This window comes from Doryrhamphus excisus, linkage group LG9, assembly GCF_037039965.1.
Source record: "Doryrhamphus excisus strain RoL-2023G ecotype Guam linkage group LG9, RoL_Dexc_Guam_v1.1, whole genome shotgun sequence".
NCBI lineage: Eukaryota > Metazoa > Chordata > Actinopteri > Syngnathiformes > Syngnathidae > Doryrhamphus > Doryrhamphus excisus.
The window spans coordinates 2,989,694-3,007,693 of record NC_136365.1 but is presented as its reverse complement, the minus strand read 5'-3'; the positions used below and the strand labels follow the sequence as shown (position 1 = coordinate 3,007,693).

General features: G+C 39.6%; 1 protein-coding gene and 1 long non-coding RNA gene across 2 annotated transcripts; one reads left to right on the top strand and one right to left on the bottom strand.

The window, feature by feature from the left end:
• Positions 1-1,281: 1,281 nt before the first annotated feature.
• Positions 1,282-13,188, top strand: tnpo2b (transportin 2b). Its single transcript, XM_058086977.2, has 24 exons — positions 1,282-1,516; positions 2,146-2,245; positions 2,428-2,503; positions 2,603-2,752; positions 2,951-3,057; positions 3,152-3,285; positions 4,007-4,088; positions 5,171-5,293; positions 5,374-5,492; positions 5,607-5,667; positions 5,752-5,923; positions 6,103-6,255; positions 7,195-7,420; positions 7,506-7,677; positions 7,749-7,943; positions 8,041-8,199; positions 8,744-8,831; positions 8,920-9,018; positions 9,107-9,202; positions 9,690-9,765; positions 10,124-10,223; positions 10,313-10,387; positions 11,320-11,449; positions 13,023-13,188. Exons 2-23 carry the CDS (start codon positions 2,147-2,149, stop codon positions 11,425-11,427), a joined length of 2,670 nt encoding a protein of 889 aa, XP_057942960.1. The 5' UTR covers positions 1,282-1,516; position 2,146; the 3' UTR covers positions 11,428-11,449; positions 13,023-13,188.
• A 3,422-nt stretch (positions 13,189-16,610) lies between these two features.
• On the bottom strand, positions 16,611-17,861 carry LOC144899789 (uncharacterized). Its single transcript, XR_013628087.1, has 2 exons — positions 17,749-17,861; positions 16,611-16,916 (listed from the first exon to the last, which is right to left on the bottom strand). It is a non-coding gene; the product is annotated as an uncharacterized LOC144899789 (long non-coding RNA).
• Between the last annotated feature and the right edge of the window lie 139 nt (positions 17,862-18,000).

The window sequence follows — 18,000 nt, the reverse complement described above, 5'->3', positions numbered from 1 at the left end:
AGGCTCCAGCATACTGCTGGTAGGAGTGGCATAGAAAGTGAATTTTTTCCATAATATTATGACTTAATATTTCAACTCTATGCCACTAAAATAATGTTATTTTGTCTTATAATATAATTAATTTATTCTCCTAACTTTTTTTCTCTCTTTTTAAATATTTTGACATTGTTCTTGTAAACTTATAGCTGCTTTTTTTATTTTCTCATTTTAATTTTTGCTGTTTTTTTTTTTTTTTGCTTTTTCCTTGCGAAGTTTTTTTCTCGTAATCATGACTTAATTGCCATATTTGGACTTCATTCTTGTAGCATTATAACTTTTGCCACAAACTAATTTTCCCAAAATTATAACTTTATTTGTCGTTTTAATTGTTTTCATAATATTACAACTGAAAAATACATTTATTTAATATTTCAACTTTATGCCGTTAAAATTATGTTATTTTCCCAAATACTATGATGTCCTTCTCATAAAATTATGACTCTCTCTTTTTTCTCTTAATAAAGAGAATCACAAAAAAACAAAAAAACAGCCGCAGGCTAAAATGGCACCCAGGCCTCATTTTGGACACCTCTGAATTAAGTACTCTTTGTTACAATGTTACAATGCCATTACCAGTATGGACAGTAAAATGTAGCGTGTTCGTAGTAGTTAGTTAGAGATGACAGAGTCCCATGTAACTAATTATGTTTATGAAGGTGTCATTCCATTATGATTTAATTACTTTTTGGGGAAAGTACTAGTAGCTATAACTGTAAAGAAATTCGTCCATCATGGTTCTTAAACAATATAAATCCTTGGACACAGGGTCAAAAGATTTGAATGAGAGCCAATAGTACTTTACTTTGCTCCAACAAGGTAATTAGGGAATATTTTTATTACTGTGGTGATATTTTACACTGTCTTACATTGTTGTATTATATATTGTTATTGCATATTATATATAACACAACATTAAAAGTAAAAATGACAAAGTCCTCGAATTATCTTAAAAATGTTCAAGTTAAAAAAAAAAGTATCGGCATCGGCAATGCTGTCCTGTATCTGCTTGGTATCGGATCCATACTTCGTATCGTCCACCTCTGCATAACAAATAAGCGTATAAAACAGACCCCATCTAGCGGCCAGATATGGAGCACAATGGAAAACCAACTTTTAAAATATGCGCATAAATGTATCTTAATAACAGAAAAGCGAGAAGGTCGCGCGCGTCAAATGTCTAAAAAGTCAATAAGCAGACATCGAAAGTGATTTAGTTGTCAAGTCACGTCGCAGACTGTGGTGCTTGGCGACCCACCCCGTACGGAAGCCGACTGTGTTCATGCTGATCACCGGCTTGATAGCAAGGCATGCAATCTCTGTCACATTAGCAGCTAGCAGCATAGCGCTCACATAGATCTCAAGAGATCTGAAGTTTTCAGTAACACAAATCCTAGTTATATTAAGTTTATGTTCGTCATTTCAGCATAGCCACAGGATTACCCAGAGAAACCTACGCTTGATAACCCGGACTGACCAGGTAACATTTTCGCGGTACATTCAAGCTGATGCTAGCTAGCCTTGCTAGTAGCTACCGGAGGTTTGAATTCGCGACGGCTGTTATGAATATTAATGCGTTCCACTTATACAGTGTGGCAGTGATTTCAGTCAATAATTCCAGCTGCTGTAAAAGTGGTGAATGATAATTAACACAGGATTGCCTTTGACTGTATTTTTTTTTTGTAATTTACGTATTAACGGTTATAACGACGCTAAGCTAGTTCGCTAGACATTTGCTCTTGTGTTGTCTGGGCCTCACGTTATAAAGATTACCCGGGGCGGCAATTTCATCTTCTGTGTCTCCTCAAAGGGGTAATTTACTATGGAACCGGTGTGTAATGATCCCTGGAGATCAATCATGAACCGCTAATTAATGTATCCTAAATGGCGATGCTTGTTGCGTCACAATGGATCATTCGCAGCGTTTGGCTATTCTGTTTAATACTCATGTGAAAGTAATTAATTGTCATTGCTTTACAGCAAGAGAGGCCTTATATGCTACTTTGAATCCTAAGCGTTCAAGTATCTAATATTGTATTCCACTGGTGCATGCAAAGGTAACTGTGTGCTTCATAAATCTCATCAAAATTCTTTGTTTTTGTGCTGCAGGATGGAATGGCAACCAGATGAACAAGGTCTGCAGCAAGTGCTCCAGCTCCTCAAGGACTCCCAGTCTCCAGACACAGCGACACAGAGAGCAGTGCAAGAAGTATCCTTTACATACAGTATTGTCTGCTGTATGTATGTTGCTCTGAAACGGTGTGAGACTGACATATTTGGTTATAAGGCCCGTCTTCAAAAGTCAAGCAACCATGCACGGTATGTGAGGGTGTGTGTGTTCGCTTTTGGAAAGTGCGTCTGTCTGGTTGAAGTCCTTAACGCAGCCTGCAGAAACTGGAGCAACTTAACCAGTTTCCAGATTTCAACAACTATCTAATCTTTGTACTGACAAGCCTCAAATCTGAAGGTGCGTATTGTCTTGTGAATATACCTACACAAAAATCTCAACTAACCAGAACCCTCATGCTATTGTGCTAATATTTATAAGTCATGTTTCTCTCGCTAGATGAGCCCACTCGTTCTCTCAGTGGCCTCATACTGAAGAACAACGTTAAGGCTCACTACCAGAACTTTCCTCCCAATGTGGCTGACTTTATCAAACGAGAATGCCTCAACAACATCGGTGACCCTTCGCCACTTATCAGAGCTACAATCGGTAAGTGCTGCGACACATCAGAGGGAAATAAAAATGTCGGAATCTGTATTTTGTAGCCATTGTGAGTCAGAGTGCAGGTGGGTGGATTTCTTTCTGCAGGTAATGTGGTAGTGTAGCTGTTTTTTCCCCAATATGCTTTTGAATTATATAAACATTTTAGTTATGTGTAACATTTTTTTTTTCTTTCCTGCTATCAAGGTATCTTGATCACAACCATTGCCTCCAAAGGCGAGCTGCAGACCTGGCCTGAACTGTTGCCGCAGCTTTGCAATTTGCTGAACTCGGAGGATTATAACACTTGTGAGGTCAGAAGGGCATATCTGAACATCCCATAAAAGTTTATCTTCCAGCAAGTAAATATTTTAATTACATGTGAGGTTTCTTGAACCGATCTTTCAGGGTTCCTTTGGAGCTTTGCAGAAGATCTGTGAAGACTCGTCCGAGTTGTTGGATAGTGATGCACTGAACAGGCCGCTCAACATCATGATTCCCAAGTTCCTGCAGTTTTTTAAACACTGCAGTCCCAAGATCAGGTTTGTCGGAACAGCTTCAATGTGTCTTTCTTAAGAGGGTTTGAAATTTGTGATTTTAGTGTAACTTTTTGTTTTAGATGGAAAACTGAAAGGAGGGCATAAATCTGTGCAACAAAATACAGCTGTTTAACTTAACAAGTTATTGTCCTTTTTGTTATTAGTTTATGGCACTTTTTACCTTTTATACCGTGAGACATCTCTTAATCAAATAATTTAATATGAATACAGTGTTTCCCACACCATTATAAATTTGTCGACAACTGGTGCTCACGTCATGCGTTTTGAATTTCAGCGTATTGTGGTTCTGTACGCGCGCCCATAAATTAATTACCTAATTTTGCTCTGCAGCCACACTACCCTCAACACGCGACCATCATTAAGGATAAAGGTCATATTGTAGCATCCAGCAGGGCTACTGCTGCCTGCTGCAGGAATGACCCCCCCCCCCCCTTCCACACACAATGTTAACATGGACGCTTATTTGTACCTTGCGACTGTCTGGCGACCAGTTCAGGTGTAACCTGCCCTCCACAACCCACAAGTGAAGATAAGCGGCATAGAAAATAAATGAATGTCCTTCATGTGTGAGTGATTTAGGAGTTAAATAGAAGTAAACGATTCGACTTCCATCAAAACTCGATTAACAACACAGTCTAGGAATGGAACTCGTACATAAACCGAGGACTGTATAAAACCAGAGTTTTTTTTTTTGTCCCCTCAGGTCCCATGCCATAGCATGCGTGAACCAGTTCATAATTGGTCGAGCTCAGGCTCTGATGGATATTATTGACACTTTCATTGAGGTGAGTAATTATATTTATTATATTTATATATGAGCTTCCATTTTTTTAAAATTGTGGTAAAAAAAATAATGTTCCCTTTGATTCAGAAGAATATCAGAAAATGATGACATGGTAGCGGTGTATAGTATATACATTATAGTGTGTGTGTGTGTGTGTGTGTACATATATATATATATATATATATATATATATATATATATATATATATATTAGTGTATAAATCAGTAGTTTGAGTACAAGATTGTGCTAAGGTTGGTAATTGAGTATTTTGAGTATTTTCTGCAGTTTTGAGTGAGTCACCCTGTAATGCATTAAAAATGAGCCTTAAAAAAATGTCTTTAACTTTTTTGCAGTGATTTGCAGACAATTGTAGACACGTGTAGAAATGCTTGCAAAATCCGCAAACTATACATCCAGTCACAAGCTAGTTCTGTGTAAGCTAGAAAATGTGTGGTTTTGAAGACTGTGAATAAATTGTAATGACGGTGGTAGATCGGGCCTCATTTCCATCAGCGCAGTCAATGTCACAAAGACAACCCACAGTCCGAGACCTCAACAGGTGCACAAATCACTTGAACTGCTCCTGTCCAATTATATGTGGCACAAAGTGGAACATGTCATTTGTTTGCAAAGAAACTGCAATTAAAGCATGTAACATCAGATTCCAATGCTAGAAGGTATTATTAGCTATTATGAAACATAAGAAATATAAATAACTTTTCTAGTGTGCCTTTCCCTCCCGTTCCATCCGTTCACACCACTGATTTGTGGGTGTGTGTGTGTGTGAATGTGTTTTGCACCATTATTTATTTCACTGCAGCAAAAAATGTGATTCATGTTCCTGGAGTAAAGAATTGAAGTGGGTGTAACTGCTGCAATGTCAGTGACTTCAGATTTACTGATGCCAATTTGTTTTTGTTTTTACACTTAAATTCCACTGTAAACAATGTTTATTTCTGTGACCAAATGTCACAATGATTGTATTTTATTTTGTCCTTCATTATCTTTCACCCTTCTCACCTTTTTAGAACCTCTCCCAATAATTCAGTCTATTTCTCTCTCCTTGTTTATTTCCTGTCCAGAGTCTGTTTGCTCTGGCAGGTGACGAGGACAGTGAGGTGCGCAAGAATGTGTGCAGGGCTCTGGTCATGCTGCTGGAAGTCCGCATAGATCGCCTCATTCCGCACATGCACAGCATCATCCAGGTGAGGATGTGACCTTCATTAACTACTGCAGCTTTCATACGCGCTTCCTCATCGTTGTCATGTGGTTGTTTACCCATCAGTACATGCTGCAGCGTACCCAAGACCCAGATGAGAATGTGGCTTTGGAGGCCTGTGAATTCTGGCTGACTTTGGCCGAACAGCCCATCTGTAAGGAGGCCCTGTCTGGCCACTTGCTCCAGTGAGTACTCAAATGCCAGCAGTTTGATGAACTGGATTAATGTCATAACAAAGAAGTAAAAAATGTCTGATATGCAAAAACGGCTAAGAATTGTGCTTGTCTGTTTTTTTTTAGACTCATCCCAATTTTGGTGAACGGGATGAAGTACTCTGAGATTGATATAATTCTTCTAAAGGTGAGGCCGTCACCCCTGGAAAATAGCCTCCGCCGCTGCCTCCTTTTTGTCTGTGACCTCCAAAGACGTTCTGTGGTTCTCCAGGGTGACGTGGAGGAGGATGAAGCCATTCCAGACAGCGAGCAAGACATCAAGCCTCGCTTCCACAAGTCCCGCACTGTCACTCTGCAGCACGAAGGAGGGGAGGGTGAAGAGGGAGAGGACATTGATGACGATGACGATGATGACGACGATACGCTGTCTGATTGGAACCTACGTGAGTAATACTTTTATTTTCTCAGAAATTAATGATAAAGCTTTTTCTTTTTCTGAATAATTAATATTTCTTCCAATTTTCTTTCAAACTGATTGACATTTTTTAAATGTTTGGTACATGGTTATGATTTATCAACTTTTCCACAGACATGGTTACCATTTCACAACTTTTACTTCCAGGGAAATGTTCGGCTGCGGCATTGGATGTTTTGGCCAATGTGTTTCGAGAGGAGTTGCTTCCTCATCTCCTGCCCCTGCTGAAAGGTCTACTCTTCCACCCTGACTGGGTCATCAAAGAGTCTGGCATCCTGGTTTTGGGGGCCATAGCTGAGGGTATGTTTTTTATGTGTGTTTTTGAACAAGCTAGGTCAAGCTAGATAATTGAATGTGTTGCCTGTGTCAGTTGTCTTGTTTGTGGAAAAAGTGAAATAAGATGTTTGGTTTCATCTGGACTCTAGTTGTATTATTTTTGGTAGAATATGTTTCTTTTGGACAAGTTTCCTACTAACGTGAGTAGAAATGTTTTAAAGTGTATGCAGAGGTAGATAAAGCTGCTGGATGTTGACCTACCTTGTCTTGTAGTTCAGGAGGTTACCACAGCTGTCAGTGCCAGTGTTTTTTGACCTTGTGGTAATTGAAGACTCGGGAGGTTATTTGCTTTTGTAGACCACGCACCTGACGACTATACGTTAATGAAATCTTTGTCACTTCCTGTTAATCCTTTGTATAATTCTGCTTTAAGGATACCATGTTTGATTTGAAGGCAGTGTAGGTCAGAGGTAAAATCTACTTCCTACTTTTAATGTAGAGAATATATATATTTAATCTGTTGGAAATTCAAGTATTTATGTACATTGTACATGTATATCAAGCATGCTAGTTACAAGTCAAAATGATGTACTTATAAAACAGGTAAACCTATCAAAATATATCGTACATAAAATATCTGATTCATTTAAAAATTTGCACTTCAATTCAGTGTGTAGTTAAAATGTTAGTCAAAATGGCTACGTGTCTTTGTATTACATCCAGTTAGCATTTGCTATCAAACATTTTAGATATCCAAGAAATAAAAATAATCATCCAAGCCAAGGCAACATATTAAAAAGGTTTCCGCAATGGGCACATTTTCCAATTTTCACAAACTATATAAACTATAAACTTCTATGATGGAGTTCAGGAAGCAAATACGAGCCATCAAACAATTCACTGTTGCCCCATACAACAGAATTAAGCGGGAAAAAACTAAATATATAATTCTTCTTTGTCCAGGATGCATGCAGGGTATGGTACCCTACTTGCCTGAGCTCATCCCCCACCTCATCCAGTGTTTGTGTGACAAGAAGGCCTTGGTCCGTTCCATCGCCTGCTGGACCCTGAGTCGTTACGCTCATTGGGTGGTCAGCCAGCCACCTGACGCTCACCTCAAACCTCTCATGACCGAGCTCCTCAAACGCATCCTGGACGGCAATAAGAGGGTACAGGAGGCAGCCTGCAGGTACAGATTGCGATTGTTTCTTGCTTCTTTGTCCCCATGTGCTGCTCCTACTTCTTCCTCATCCGCCACTTTACTTTTTGTAAAGTGCGTTTGCCACCCTGGAGGAGGAGGCATGCACAGAGCTGGTACCTTACTTGAGCTTCATCTTGGACACGTTGGTGTTTGCTTTTGGGAAATACCAGCACAAGAACCTGCTCATCCTTTATGATGCCATAGGAACTCTGGCAGACTCTGTGGGACATCATCTGAACCAGCCTGTAAGCTTCACAGCCCTCACATTTGTGCTTATTTTGTGAAAGACTTCCCAAGCCCACACCCTTGTTTGTAGGAGTACATCCAGAAGTTGATGCCTCCGCTGATCTCCAAGTGGAATGAGCTGAAGGATGAAGATAAAGATCTCTTCCCATTGCTTGAGTGTCTGTCATCAGTAGCTACAGCTCTGCAGAGTGGCTTCCTCCCGTACTGTGAGCCCGTCTACCAGCGCTGTGTCACGCTTGTCCAGAAGACTCTGGCGCAGGCCATGGTGAGTTCAAAGAAAAGTTGAATGTCGGCAGTTCACTGCAAGTATAGGATTTTGGTTTTCTCATCTTCACATGTGTAAATGTGTGTGTTTTTATTAGATGTACAGTCAGCAGCCAGATCAGTATGAGGCACCTGACAAGGACTTCATGATCGTGGCTCTGGATCTCCTGAGCGGCTTGGCTGAGGGACTGGGCGGTCATGTGGACACACTTGTGGCTCGCAGCAACATTATGACTCTGCTATTCCAGTGCATGCAGGTAAGGCCTTCTATGAAACATGGAACACGGAAGAGATGGGCCGCCTAGTGGTTAGCATGTTGGCCTCACAGTCAGATTGTGGGTTTGTATGTTCTTCCTGTAAATCTCTCACATTCCAAGAATATTCATGTTAGCTTTGTTGGTGACTCTAAATTCTCTATAGGTATGAATGTGAGTGTGAATTGTTGTTTGTTGTTGGTATATGTCCCCTGCAATTGGCTGGCAACCAGTCCAGGGTGCACCCCACCTCATATCCGAAGACAGTTGGAATAGGTGCCGGTGTACCTGAGATGCTAGTGAGGACAAGCGGCATAGAAAATGAATGAATGGCAATGTTGTTCAGTGTGTGAACTACACTGGCTGGACCATCTATAATGTTCATCTGCACAAGTACATCATGTTAAATAAATCCTTATGTCAATAGTAAATATATGAAATCTTATTATAGTTACTGTACATTCTCAAATTAGCCACATTTTGTAAACAAAACAAAAAAAGTGAGTGCAGTAGTATGTCATTTCTGTCTGTCTCTCTGTTTTTGCAGGATACAATGCCTGAAGTAAGACAGAGTTCATTTGCTTTGCTGGGTGACTTGACTAAGGCTTGCTTCCCGCACGTCAAACCTTGCATTGGTAATGCATTCATTGATGGAGTCCAAAGATGGGTGCCTCTTGTCTGTGTGTATTATTCGTTAATCTGTCTTTGTTCCTTTTTCCCCAGCTGAATTCATGCCTATCCTAGGGACCAACCTGAACCCAGAGTTTATCTCCGTCTGTAACAATGCGACCTGGGCCATCGGAGAGATCTGTATGCAGATGGGTAAGCTGCGGGAAATCTATTTTGTTGTGTGCATGGTTGAATTTAACATGCATTTTGACTGACGTGTTTAAATGTCACACATTTCCAGGCGTGGAGATGCAACCGTACATTGCTATGGTTCTGAGCCAGTTGGTTGAGATTATAAATCGACCCAACACCCCTAAGACCCTACTGGAGAACACCGGTATATGGAATTATTTTTTGTTGTTGAATACCGAAGTTAACATTAGAAATATCCTTGATCATTGAGTCATTATTAATGTGGTATTGATTTAAAAGCAAAACTGCCTCACTTAATAAATAAAAGAAAAATGAGTCAAATCAAATGCAACTGAGCCAGGGACTCTGCTAAATATCTTTTTATACTATATATATTTTTATAGTACTATACCCAAAATTGCTGCCAGTTCTCCTCTCCAACCTACTCCATTTTTTTAAATAATCAATTCCCCCCTCTGTTGGTATCTATTACTTTTACATTAGGTCAATGATGGCCATTACAACAAGACTTAATGACCTTACAATAACAAAGTTATTGCATACAAACAAATAAAATTTTGTACATTATACAATATTCATAACAATGAAAATCATTTGGTATGCCGTCCCCATTTGAAATGATTGTTGCTGCTGCAACCTGGCATACCCTGACCCCTTTTGTTCTCTTCCAGCAATCACCATCGGTCGACTGGGCTATGTGTGTCCCCAGGAAGTCGCACCCATGCTGCCTCAGTTTATCCGACCTTGGTGAGTCTTCATTGGCATGCAGTAGCTATAGAGTACGCACAAGTGTCCTCTAGGGGCTCACGTCACTTGCTGTCGCCTCTGTCCCCCCCCGCTACAATTGTCCTCAGCCATCAGCCAACCCATTTTGCATCAGGCAATGCTCATGAATTGTTTGGTTTCTAGGACATTTTCCCTCTTTGCCTTTACATAAATGAACTAATCGAAGCATTACATAGTTGTATCATTATTAAGGCCATACACTGTCTTCAAATAGATATTCATGAAAGTAGTGTGAGATTTTTGTGTCTTCACTTTGACAGCGCCGTTGAGATCACTACACAATAGACTTCACACACTAATAAATAATTTGGTGCGGCAGGTGCACATCACTGCGCAACATTCGAGACAATGAGGAAAAAGACTCTGCTTTCCGCGGGATTTGCATGATGATTGGTGTGAATCCTGGAGGTGTTGTGCAGGTGGGACGTTTTCATAGTTTGCACAAGAGATCTACCGTCTTCCCTTCCCTTAAAGCCATTTGAGTCTTGTTTTAATTATTTATTTTCAGGACTTTATCTTCTTCTGCGATGCAGTTGCTTCTTGGGTGAACCCCAAAGATGATCTGAGAGATATGTTCTATAAGGTAAAGGACATTTTCGTAACATACAGCATTCTAATCATAATTGCGATGATTTACTGCTTCTTCTACACCAGTATGCCAAGGGAATATGAAATGATAATTTATGGTTTGTTTCTAGGCATTTGGTTTATTAACATTTATTGAGTAATCTCATGAATTATTTTCCCAAAAGTGGCTCAGCTCGTGCTGTTTTTCATCTATTGTTTACACACGCTTTCTGAAAGCACGCCTCAAACTCAGAACTCTACACACAAATGACCTGCACGCAATGAGCAAAACCCCGTAATTCTGTGAAAATGAAACTTTGCATTCAAAATGTTATTCTCAAAATGCTCTCAAAGCCTAATATGAATGGACATTTATAAAATAAACAGTTGAAGACTGTTCTCAATGGAAACACTTCTTCATTCATTATAATTGCCAAGGCCTTTTTTTGTTCAATGTTATTCTTTATTACAGATGGTACATATTAGATGCGTTATAAAGTGCTTTTGAATATTGTTTTTGTACTCACAAATAGAACAAATAAAACTTTATTTTTCACACTACACAGTGTACATCCCAACCAACCCAAATTTGCACATACAGTGATCTACATACAAAACAAGAGAATAATTTACTCTATACAGTTACAGTAAAAAAATGCTGTCTCCTTTCCTGTTTGAGTCTGACCACTGCAGCTATGAAACTGCTATCTCTGCAAGCATCTTTTATATCTTGGAGAAGGGTTATACGCGTTTGTGGATTTCAGCCATCTCCAAACAGAAAGCTAAAGCTGCAGTTGCCAATTATAGAATTCTTTGTGATAGAATTAAAAATGGATTATGATGCTAACGGAAACCTCCAAACTGGCTTTTTAGAAACGCCTCCGCAACTCTATCTGGATTTTAAAAAATACAAAATCAACTGACCCATATGTCCTCGCCTCTCGGTAGATCCTTCATGGTTTCAAGGAGCAGGTTGGAGAGGAGAACTGGCAACAATTTTCGGAGCAGTTCCCCCCTCTGCTGAAGGAGCGACTGGCAGCCTGCTACGGTGTTTAGAGCCTCCACACCCAACCAAGAGGTAACTCCACTCATGTCATTATTTAATGTCAAAACAAGAGTCCCAAGACAAAGTATTTCCAAATGTTTTTTTAGCTGTGACACCGAGTTACAGATACAACTTATGATTTTAATACTGAAAAGGAGGTACCATGACAGAGGTAAGATTAGTGTCAGATCCTACTAAAGTAACACATAACGTTATGTTTATTTAGAGGGGGTTGCCCTGCAAGTTTGCTCACTTAACAGTACACTCGCGCACATTTAGAAATTAGATTTTTATTAATTTTTTAGAATTTTAGAATTTTTTTTGTGCAAGGTCTACATGATAGCAGTGGCAGTTTGTTACCCAGGTTGTCAGGGGGGACTTTGGTGCCCCGGTCCATCTCTTAATACCACCACACCTCACATTGCAATGATACAAACCACCAATAATAAACAAAACCGCAACATAACAAAAACAACAATTTTATTTTGTATATGTAATTACAGAATGAATAACCTGATCTAATAACATAACAAGTTGTTGTTACTCAGCCACATTGAGGGTTTTTTGAGCATGAAGTGCCCTTTTTAAGGTCATGCCACAGCATCTCAGTAGGATTCAGGTCATCACTTCAGTCTTCATTTTGTTTTTCTCCAGCCGTTCAGAAGTGGACTTGCTGGTGTGTTTTGGATCATTGTCCTACTGCAGAACCCAAGTTAGTTTCGTAGACAGCTGAATTTATGGTTCCATTTATCATAGCAAGTCTTCCAGGTCCTGAAACGACAAATCAGCTCCAGACCGTCACACTACCACCACCATATTTTACAATTGGTATGATGATCTTTTACTGAAATGGGGCATTACTTTTATGTCAGATGTAATGGGACACACGCGTTCCAAAAAGTTAACTTTTTGTCTTGTCAGATCAATATGGGGATCATCAAGACGTTCTTTGGCAAAACCGAGACAAGCCATAATGTTCTTTTGTTAATGTTTGTTCAGCCGTGGTTTTAGTTCTGGAACTTTGCCATGCAGGCCTTTTTTGCCCGGTGGCTTTGTCATGGTGGAGTCATGAACACTTGACCTTAAGTGAGTCAGTGAGGGCTACAGTTCTTTGGATGTTGTTGTAGGGTCTTTTGTGACCTCTTGGATGAGTCGTAACTGTGCGCTTGGGGTTCCACGTTTTTGCTATTTGTGGATAATGACTCTCACTGTGGTTTGCTGGAGTCCCAAATCTTCACAAATGCTGTGTAACCATTTCAGGTGTATAAAATCATAATCAATCATAATATTTCTGATTTTGAGTTTTGAGTATCTCTTTTGTTATTGTCTGAATATTGACAAAAAACAGAAAAATAAAACATGCATGCACATGTCATATCATGTCAGGCCGGCAAAATTATGGACTTCATTTTATTTGCTCTGCAGTTAATTAATTTATTCATCGTGACAGGCCTACACACGGCAGATGTTGGGTTTGATGTTGAAAACCTGTGCATTGTGAACTACAGGTGATTGTTTTTTGGGATGGGCATATGCCAATCATGTACTTTTCCATGGAACTTATGAATATCACACATCTTTCCATGTGCTCTTTCTGTCTGTCCAGGTGAGCCAGCAGGAGGAGGGTGATTGGGAAACTCATCCATCTGTGTATTGCACTGCCCTGATCTGGGGGGAGGGAGAGGGACGCTATTGGCCGCTCCCCCTGATGGACGGCCCCCACGCCCTTATGTGTTTGTCCATAGAGGGAGGGTGGGCGGGAGGGAATGGGAGGGACAGGGGGGACACCTCTAGATTAACTAGGCAGGGACCTGACACAGAAAAACTAACCGGTAGGGACAGCGAGAGGGACCTGGAGACGAGCCTGGAGGGATAGAAACATGAAGTACGGAGGGAGGCGGGGACAGAGACCGGCATGGAGAACGTTCAGGGAACGAGAGGGAGGGACTTTATTAATAAGAGCCACAGACATGGCTGTTACTTGCCTGGGAGGAGATTTCATCAGGATTCTTAATCGTAAGAGTAGCTAGACCATCAGACAGACCAGACATTTACAGACTCTCAAACACTTCTTGCACATTTTTGCTGCAACATGCAGTACTTGCAAACGACTGTGGGTGGCACTATAAGACTTTTTACAACCTATCGCATGCAGTTTAGACAGACAGACAGGTGTTTTAATAATGTTCACTTTCTGGGTGATATCAGACTTTTCCAGGGGAAATATCATTCAAAAGGAATTACTTCATTTGTTGCCACTGAATTCCGCTGAGCTGTAATATAGCCTCGCTAGCCGCCGTCAACGTTTTTAACCCTCATTCTGACTCAGTGCTGCTTCACACAACTATCCATTCATTGTTGACATCATCTTGTCATGTTTTCTACCTGATCTGGAGAGAGAGAGAGAATAGGCTCTATTGTGTCTCTTTGTTGCTACACAGACACCACTCCTCCATGAAGGGAGGATTAGGGCTAACATATTATTTTCTCACCAAAGGGGAGGAAATTGTAGAGAGAATTACACACTTGGTTGTCTCTATGAGGGTTATTTGTGTGTGTATATAAATCTTTGTGTGTGTGTGTGTGTGTGTGTTTGTCTGTGATGACATGTGCAGTGTGTAAACCCTTACTTTATTGTTCTTCATCCACTATGTGATTTTTGTATTGTTTTTGACATGGTACTGAGCTTAAACTTGACTCCCACCACAATGTCCTTGGCACCTGTTAACTGTGATGGTGTGTGTGTGTGTGTGTGTGTACGCATGTGTTTTAAGTTCTACATTTGTGTCGATATCCATTCGCTGCCATAATACTTTAAGCAATGATCTTTATGATGTTTCACAACTGGTCCACATTCTATTTTTTTTCTTTTTGCTGCTATTGTTGTCTTTTGTTAATATGAAATTACACAATCGTCATAATTAGCACAAAGGCCACTTACCGTTAATGTTGTTTTTGCACTTTTATTTTTTTTTTGTACAGACTTATTTTGTAACTGTGCCCATATGATACATGTTTATTCTAATGTCAGTGTTGTGTCATTCTACACTGTGAATTTAGTGTCTTTGCATTGCAAAAAAAAAAAAAAGAAAATATCCCAATACTAAATGGCAAATAAAACCAACTTTGTGAAATTGCGACTAATCCGCACTTTTACAATGACTAACCTTGCCATATTGATTGTCTGAGTCTGCGTGCGACTATTGGAGAGATCCTGCATGAGAAGTTGTTTGCCTTCAAGCATGTTTTGGATACTTTGACAGCGTTCATATGATAGGTGCAAATTAACTTTCATTTTCCAGGGGGGGGGGTGACTGGCTTGCCCTGGCCCACTTTTGTAAGCATGCCTTGTGTGTGTGGTTTCTTCACCGATGTCTTAGTGGATGGTTGACATGTATTTTAAGAGTGATTTCAAGGCCCTTCACACCACAGAGAGCGGTTTATTACACATAAGCGAGCCAGGACTCTGCCAAAAAAAAAGTTACTTGATAGAAAAGTAGCTGTTTTTAACATTTATTATGGAAATATGAAAAGTTAAAATGATTTTTAATGTTGTTTGCCATCATCTAATACAGTGGCACAGGTACAGGACCTCAACTGTGATGACCGAGATTACAACCAGTTTATATTAAAAAATAAGACAATCCAAATCCCAGATTGGTTCAGATCTTTTTACATGATGTATTGTTATTTTAGTCGTTTATTGCATAGGAGTCTGTATTTTTCTTCAGATGAACCACGATTTCTAAAAGTTTTCCAAACTGGTGCCAAAAAGATGGGAACAAATGAGTAATAAAGTGAGACCGAGAGATTTTTAAAAAAAGAATACAAACAATGTCTGTAATAAAGAGCATGATCTTGCAGATTGACAGACTGGTACATTTTTTGTTGTTGTGTGGATGTCTTCAGACAGGGAATTGAAATAAAATTATTTGGAGTTCAGGTTTTTCTTGTGTAATTCTATAACTATAGCACCCTGCTCTGTTTTAATGTAAATTGTATTTTTCATTGAATTGTAATTTATGTTATACTTATTAAAATCCTCAGAGGGAAATTCCAATTCATCCCGTAAATTCATCCCATTAAAAGACAGCAAACTAACAAGGAGACAGAGTGTGAAAACATTGAGATACAATAAAAACGGTTAAAAATGATTTTGTATTTGAGATATGTAAGCATTTCATCAACAAGCATTCTGCCCCCACATGTCAGTTACTCATGAAGGACACACATTAGTCCTGTCCTTTTTAAAAAGGTACTCCTACTCTCATTTTGCAATGTGAATAATCTTTTATTTATTATTGCCACTGTGCAAGAGCTGTCAAAGTCCCCGAGCTCAGGGACAAGACCTTCAACATGAAGCTTGATATAAAAAAAAATAAAGACCACCATGGGTCTCAAACATGCGGCCCGCGGGCCAAATGTGGCCCGCAGGACACTAGTTTGAGGCCCCCGCCTTGATATGAAAGTTTAATGTTAGTGCGGCCCGCGCAAGTTTGATATGGATGCTGTATGGTATCATGTACCCAGAAAAAATTATTACGTTTGATTAATGTTCATATTAAAGGTTAAATAACTGTTAATAGTTATCCTCCCTATCCGTGTGGAAGTGGTAAGTTTTTGGCTATTTAAGTTTAAAGGGAATAACTTAAAGGCTACCGTTTAGGTCGCTAGCTCTCTAGTTTGCGAGTTAGCATGTGTCACAAGACCCTGCAGGTGCGCAATAAGTTGTAAATAAAGAGTATAAATGTGACTATAGTCGTGTTTTGTCATGTCTACAGGGCTCTAATAATGCTTTGTTCATTTTAATCTGAAAATTTTTTTTTGTCTAACCACCAACTATATGTGGTTTCTTAAGTTTTTATTATTTGCCGTTTTATTATTATTATTATATTTATTTATTACTGATTGATTGATTTTCTTTATTCTTGATTTGTTTATTTATTTTTCATCTTATTTTGTGAAGAAAATAAAGATATTTGAGAACAGTGGAACGTTTTATCAGAGCTTTTCTTGTAGAAAATCGGAACCAAAGCAAAGTTTTTAAAGTTTTTTAAAGATCTCGAAAGCTGTGTTGGACGATCCTGGACGATTTCCTGTTCTTACTTCTGCTTTTTAGTTTCATTATAGTATTTTCTGAGTGGTATAAACCTGTTGGTCGAAATGTGTCTGAGGCAAACAAAAATGTCAAGTCTTGAAAAAATAATGATTTAATTCTAGCATTTTACACACACAAGCAAACTACACAGAACATTTCTCAAAAAAATGATCACATTTTCTACCTTGCTTTTATTCTTTTATTCAAAAACATCTAGCTTCCTTTTACTGAAGAAAAGCTTACACTGAAGAGAAGCAGGTATGTTATGTTGATATTATTCATTCATTCATTTTCTACCACGGGGGGTGCTGGAGCCTATCCCAGTTGTCTTTGGGCGAGAGGCGGGGTCAGCCAATCACAGGGCACATATAGACAAACAACCATTCACACTCACATTCATACCTATATGGACAATTTGGAGTCGCCAATTAACCTAGCATGTTTTTGGAATGTGGGAGGAAACCGGAGTACCCGGAGAAAACCCACGCATGCACGGGGAGAACATGCAAACTCCACACAGAGATGGCCGAGGGTGGAATTGAACTCGGGTCTCCTACCTGTGAGACCTGTGTGCTAACCACTCGTCCAGCCCATGTTGATATTTGGTTTAAATTAAAGATACAGCCTCTAAGGCTTCAACAACAACAACACAATTCTACAGCTTTATAAGACATGCAGATAAAATCACAAGTACACAAACATAAGCACATCTTAAAGACTGCTTTACAGTTTATATAGTCCTGTTGGCCCACACAGGGTACCATTTGTCATGATGTGTGTGTCTGTCATCATTTAACACAGCGTGGGGTGTGAAAATTTCACAGAACAGATAATGTATGCATATGGGCCATTCCACTGAATCAGTGCCATTTGTGGTCCCAGGAAATGAAATGTATAAATGTACAAATTGAATTAACTAGTAAGTATAACAAAATTTGTTGTATTAATCGGAAGTTCAAAATAGAATAATATAATAGAATAATTTAAACTACTTTGACCACTGGAAAAAAAATTAGTTGTGAAGGCTAATTATATGCTGAAAAACCATTCTTGTTGATTTCAGTCCTTCCATCCATCCATCCATCTTCTATGCTGCTTATCCTCACTAGGGTCACGGGTATGCTGGAGCCTATCCCAGCTGTCTTTGGGCGTGAGGCGGGATACATCCTGGACTGGTCGCCAGCCAATCACAGGGCACATATAGACAAACAACCATTCACACTCACATTCATACCTATGGACAATTTGGAGTCGCTAATTAACCTAGCATGTTTTTGGAATGTGGGAGGAAACCCGGAGTACCCGGAGAAAACCCACGCATGCACGGGGAGAACATGCAAACTCCACACAGAGATGGCCGAGGGTGGAATCGAACTTGGGTGTCCTAGCTAACCCCTCGACCGCTGTGCAGCTGACGTAATTATTGTATTCAATAATTCATCATGGGCGGCACGGTGGTTGAGTGGTTAGCGCGCAGACCTCACAG

Excerpts from the sequence above, each read along its gene's own strand:
- tnpo2b (XM_058086977.2), top strand. The coding sequence starts at position 2,147 with ATGGAATGGCAACCAGATGAACAAGGTCTGCAGCAAGTGCTCCAGCTC. Across the intron at positions 5,493-5,606 it reads CTGTCTGGCCACTTGCTCCA|ACTCATCCCAATTTTGGTGA; the intron begins GTGAGTACTCAA and ends GTTTTTTTTTAG. Across the intron at positions 7,944-8,040 it reads AGACTCTGGCGCAGGCCATG|ATGTACAGTCAGCAGCCAGA; the intron begins GTGAGTTCAAAG and ends TGTTTTTATTAG.